The sequence below is a fragment of the Papaver somniferum genome, chromosome 5 (assembly GCF_003573695.1).
Source record: "Papaver somniferum cultivar HN1 chromosome 5, ASM357369v1, whole genome shotgun sequence".
Classification (NCBI taxonomy): domain Eukaryota; kingdom Viridiplantae; phylum Streptophyta; class Magnoliopsida; order Ranunculales; family Papaveraceae; genus Papaver; species Papaver somniferum.
Genome location: NC_039362.1, coordinates 42,064,696 through 42,070,625, shown reverse-complemented (window position 1 = coordinate 42,070,625; position 5,930 = coordinate 42,064,696). Strand labels below are relative to the sequence as shown.

General features: G+C 37.2%; 1 protein-coding gene across 1 annotated transcript; it reads right to left on the bottom strand.

The window, feature by feature from the left end:
* Positions 1 to 856: 856 nt before the first annotated feature.
* LOC113281460 lies at positions 857 to 4,685 on the bottom strand. The gene is made up of 2 exons (XM_026530197.1): positions 4,435 to 4,685; positions 857 to 3,822 (listed from the first exon to the last, which is right to left on the bottom strand). The coding sequence occupies exon 2, from the start codon at positions 3,676 to 3,678 to the stop codon at positions 1,420 to 1,422; it is 2,259 nt and encodes a 752-aa protein (XP_026385982.1). The 5' UTR covers positions 3,679 to 3,822; positions 4,435 to 4,685; the 3' UTR covers positions 857 to 1,419.
* Positions 4,686 to 5,930: the final 1,245 nt, after the last annotated feature.

Here is a 5,930-nt window from a genome sequence, read left to right as displayed (position 1 = left end):
GAGTAGTGTTCGGTGACCTATAGAAATTTGATCTCCCAACCGAACTTTTTGTTCGCTTTTAGCATAAAAAGTGGATATAACCGAACTTTATAATGAAGCCTCACGGCCAAACTGAATACATATATGATTCCATAAACACTCCAAAACAAACCTAAGAGCTGGTCCATGTTATTTATGATTCAAGAGAATGCCTTTTCCAACAAGTCTAATAACAAAAAATTGAGTCTCCAGATAAGAGTTCGGTGACCTAAGCTATAATGATCTGCTAACCGAACTAATATCTATTGGACCTAAGCAAACTGCCTCTAAACGGTTCTTCAAGTTTTTTGAACTTTAGCAATTCTTTTGGGAGATTTACTATATGCGGGAGTCCGTGACTCAATCCTGGTAGTCTGGGTGTTTGCTTGGCACGCATTGCTTATAAAGATTGATTAATCGACGATGAAATTTTTTCGAATCGACGATTAACGTCGATTTTGCGATGTTGGCGAAGAAGAAGAAGAGGAGGAAGAAGACGAAGAAATAAAAAAGAATCAGTTTTGAAACTGATTATAGGTTTTAAATTAGATTTTAATTAGGGTTTAATTAGTGAGATGGATTACTGGGTAGTGGGTTAGATTAGTGGGTTATTAGGGTTAGTTATAACCTTAATTAGAATAAGGGCAGATTAGTCTTCCTAATCTTTTAAGACACCCCTTATAATGTAGGGGTGGACATTTGTATCACAAAGTAGTCCCCCACCCTTTTTGAGTAGTCCCCAAAAAAATCGTTCTTCTTTTTTTCCGAAGATAATGCAGAAATTTGAAGCTCAGTAACAACAGTAATGCAATAGACCAATACTGATATAGACACTAGGTAGCACAAATCAAGCAAAAATTGAAGAAACCAAAACAAATTGTGTTTCTGGTTCATAATCAGAACCAATAAAAATTAGAACTTGAGACGGGTGTTGGCGACACAACCATCACTGTCTAATCTACAAAAACCAAATTGCAAGTATTGTAAGGTACACGAAAGATTAGCAGTGTATGGGCGCATTAACATTCACCAATTCTGGCTCTGGTTGAAAGTCAGATTTTCCAACAGGCAAAAAACTAAAAACTGAGCTACCGGTAGTCGTCATCTTATAGATGTAAGCCAGAAGCTGCAGCAGATAAGAATAGAGAATCTGACCTTCAACATTTGAAACCCAGAAGGACCACGTAACCTCATCATCTTCTAAAGTGTCTTCACTTTGCAGAGAAGTTTAAGACTTGGAATAACTTCGTGTATTGAGAATTAATTTCAACTGAACTGTGCATTTCCTAGATTATACACCCAAAGGACTCGGAAATAAAAGGGTTTAGTATTGGTTTGATCTTATAGCACAACAAATCTTTTAGATCAGGTGCACAAAATTCAAAATTCACAAACAAGTTGCTATGTGGGTTTTCCTTCAGGACTTTCTGCCACATTTTCTTTCCTAGAACCTGGTTTGGTCCGACTTTCAGCAATTTTCACTTCTTTCTCAGTTTCTACTCTTATGTCTACTTCAGCATAAATCGCATTCTCTTCTTTCTTGGCTTCAGTCATCACCTGCAGTAGTTCCACAGGGGTGGCTGCTGGGTCCAGCTCATGGCAACCCTTTGGGGCATTTTGGGCCTCTTCACCTGTTAGCATGTAGGAAGGGACCTGATGCGAAAACCGGAACATTTCTTCTCTTGGGATTCTCCTTGCTTCCCCAGGATCTAGGTGCCGATGGAAAACAGTCTTGAAACCTGCAACCTTAACTAGAGGAGTAACAGTAATACCTTGCTCCTCATCAAAATCATCGAGCACTTCCACCATTTCATATTTATGTATGACCTCTTCAGGAGTAGATCCATCCCAATCAGAGGACCAGTTACAGTAGAGAGCCCAAATATCACCTTTCCTAGGAACTATTCGAACAGCGCCACGTACACCTTTTGTCCATGTAACTCTATGAGAAAAAAAGTTCACTGATTTGTTTAATTCATATCTCCCAACCCTGAAATCCCCACAAGTTTTGGAGAAGCCCAATCCAACCCAGTCTATTGGCCCTAGTTCACTGCAGGATTTGCCATTGAGCCAACTCATACGCATCTTAAATGGACTCCGCGAGATCACTTTTTGAACCATGGCATAGTAACGAGGCATCCCATCGTCATTATCATATGCAGCCCACACCTGGTTCTCCCCAAATGATTTTTCGGATCTATCCTTGTCAAAATCATGAAAATCTGGATCAGGGACACTGATAACTAAGGATTCATGGGTTTTACCTTCTGTATCTACAGAGGATGCATCACGTGTGACCTTCATATCCTGAACTGCTTTCTTAGTATCCAACTCAACTGATTTCTTCTCATCAAGTGTATCACCATGCACTGGAAATGGTTGTTTTTGTTTCTGTTTCTCTTCCTCTTTCTTTCCTCCCGTCTCCTGGGCCTTGTTCGCAGAGCTCAAGCTCCATTCACTTAACTTCTTGCGAATTTCTCTCTTGCTTTTTTCTACCAACATATTTCGAAGTTCCAACTGTGTCAAATCTTTCGTACTATTAGGTTTACTGGTATAATAAAACCCATTGGGCCATCCTGATGTAGAACAGCCTGGTTGAAATCCTGAAGTATTATAATTCCCACCACCACTTCCAAAGGCCACTTGATCAGCCATATTCCCTCCATAATAATTCCCACCATCTATGATTTTTGTTTTCTTTGCAGGTTTTCCCCCCTGGAGGTCTTGACCAGATCCGCTTACTGGTCTCTTGGAAACAGTTTTCTTCTTCCCGAGGGCTTCTTGTCTTCTGACAGCTGCTGCTTGAGCCTCATCACGTTCTCTCTTTAATTTCTCATAGGCTTGCTGAGCCATATTCGCAGCTGTACCAATATCAGCTGCTGGACCAAAGTGAATATCCGTCTGATTATTCTGTTTTTGATGCTGCTGGGAGAAGGACCAAGAGGTGGATGAATTTGAACCATTAGTGGGAGGATTTGGTGCTTCTATTGCCAAAAAGGGTTCATGGCAATTGGGACACAATAGGTTATGATTCAGATAAACCCGTAGATATTCATACTGCATCTTGCAGCGATTGCAAGAAGTCCAAAATGTATTGGGTTTTGATGGTCGAAGAGGAGCAGGAGCAGGAACAGTTGTGGGACCGGCATGAGTTGTACTCTTATGTGATCTTACTTCCGAAGATTTATTGTCCGTAAAGCCATTCGCAGCTGTGAACGATGAACCCCTAGTAGTGGTTGGAACTTTATGATGAGATGTTCTCGGCGGAAACCTCTTCTGATCATAAGCTGCTCTTTTCGTCTTATCAGACAACAAACTCCATGCCTCTGAAATGAGCTTAAATGCCCCATCTGCCCCTACTGATTTGTTCTTGTCTGGGTGAAGCAACAGAGCTAATTTCCTGTATTGTTTTTTCACTGTTTCTTCATCTGAATACGGACTCACACCAAGAATACCATACCAATCGGCTTCCCCATACACCTTGTTCTCTGCTGAGAGATACACATCAAATGTTGACAACATATGGGAGATGCCTTCAAGTCCTGGATACAAGTTTTGAGCTTTCGTAGCAAATTTTTTGGCACCAGCAATGTCCTTTGCACTAAACTTCTTCTCAGCGATTTGTTTCGCTCGTGCTGCTTCATCTCTATTACACTCCATTTCCTTCCTCCTCCCTTCTACTTCTGCCTCTCAGTTATTCAATCACCACGGAATCAAACAGTATTTAACTCACCAATATCCAACTCTGCAGTTAAGATCATTCCACTATTTGAACGCGCCAATTTCAACTTCAGTCAACAAGACCTTGATTCAAACAGAAACAAAAACAATTAGAGAAATCAGACTATCACTGAACTCACTACGACAACCATACTAACCCTATTTCCCAGCAAGTGAATCTACAGAAATGTACAGAAATGAAACCTAAGATCCAAACCACAATTACAACAAAATTGAAGCATAATGTGCTCACAGAAAAGAGTGCTTAAGCTTTCCGCGGACTAACAAAGCAAACAAACAAACAGCAAAACATATAAATAGGAATCAAATTCATGGAGTAATGGACAAGCTAAAGACGCCCATAATTTAACCTAAATAAATACCTTTTTACTCAATTTCGCAACAAAATTTCACGCAACCATTTCTCAACCTAACACGGTGACATCAATCTATACTAATTTTTGCTTGACACTCATATCTTAGATCCAAACTGTACTCAAACCTCCAAACCATAACTTTAACCACCAAACAGCTCATGAATCACTAACAAAACAGCAAAAAACAATAAACAGATCTGAGATTTCAAGCATGTAAGAATTTCTAACGATTCACATTCAAAATCAACTGAAACCCTAAAAAAAATTGATCTCGTTCTACAGTACACAAGTAAAAAGTAAAATGAACAAGAAATCTTACCAATTAAGTCACCCTAAATCGAACCCTAATTTGTATAAGGGTATGAAGAATTTAAATTCCGACATCAACATAGCTCCATCATAATCAACATTTAACCGCGCTGAATTTTGATGTTTTGTTTCCCACCCAAATCTGATAAAGAGTTGTTCCTTAAAACAAGACCCTATTTTTGTTTGGGTTTTGTGAAAAACTCCTTCTAAAACCTAAGTTTTTCTTTTGAAACTGAAAATACTAAAAGGAATTTTGGGATTTTTTTTTTGGTAGTTTGGTTTTTAAAGTACTTTTCCCTTCTTCTTTTTTCTATTTCTAACTTGAGTTAAAACTTATTTAACCATGGTTAACTTCTAACTATGATATGGTTTGCAAGTGGACTAAAATTGATAATGTTTTTTTGGAATTAATAACTAATAATGAGAGGGAGGATTATATTCTAATTTTATTTTATTTTGTTTTTTATTATTTACCATTAGATTTTCCATTCGTTCCAAGATCCTAGTTTATTTTGTTTTATTTCTGAAAGAAAATTTTAAAACCGTTTATTATCCTTTATATTCATTTTTGAACAACTTATCAATATCAAGATATATGGCTTTCTAAATGGTTGAGAGAAAGAGAAATAAAAACAAGGGATTTCTGTCAACAATTTAGAGCAATTGATATAATTTATTTGTATTATTATATTTTTGTTATTTAATGGTATTATTAGTTTTACTGCTTGGAGTGTCTTTACATGAGATATAATGTCAAGTAGTAATACATTTCGGTTTTACATTGCAATGGATATATAAGACTCGTCAATACTACAGTAGAAATAACAAAAAGTTCATTGGTTAAAAGTCCAGAGGAGAGAAAAAAGACACATCATATCGCGAATTCTTTCTTATACCAAGCCATGTAAATTGTCTTACCTTGTGTAAAAGCAGTGATAATTGTTTCTCAAATTCACGCTTAGTATTCTTTTCATAAGACGACACATGTATCTACAATGGATTTTCTTTAAAAATAAGATGTTTAAAATTTGTCTTCTTGTTACCTTTTCATGGATGAGCTGGCTTTGGTGGTCGATAAACAACTTTGACAACCATCACTTTTGAAGCCTTTGATTGAGAAAGATTTTTCAGCCTTAGAAACCTTATGTCTTTGCTAGTGCTTGGAGCATTATTCTTGTATAACACAATTCTTGTACGTCAAGATGCCATTTATTTACTTCTAATATAAATGTTAGTTTGTTCAAGTTATTATTAAACTTTTTTAAGTGCTCATTCAAGCTGATAGTCTCTTCTTCGCACCTTTTGATATGTACAAGAGCAAAAACTAGTAAATTATTCATCACTTGTTCATATTGGACCCGTAAATCTTCTTGTCAAACTATCATCTCAGTACTCTTCAAATTCTCTAGTTGATTTTTGAGTTGTTCTTCTCGATTAAGTCGTTCACGTACTTCATCTTCACGACTTGGTATTAGTTCAACATCATCACTTCTTCTTTTCGTAAGT

Coding starts and splice junctions, on each gene's coding strand:
- LOC113281460 (XM_026530197.1), bottom strand. CDS start 3,678: ATGGAGTGTAATAGAGATGAAGCAGCACGAGCGAAACAAATCGCTGAG.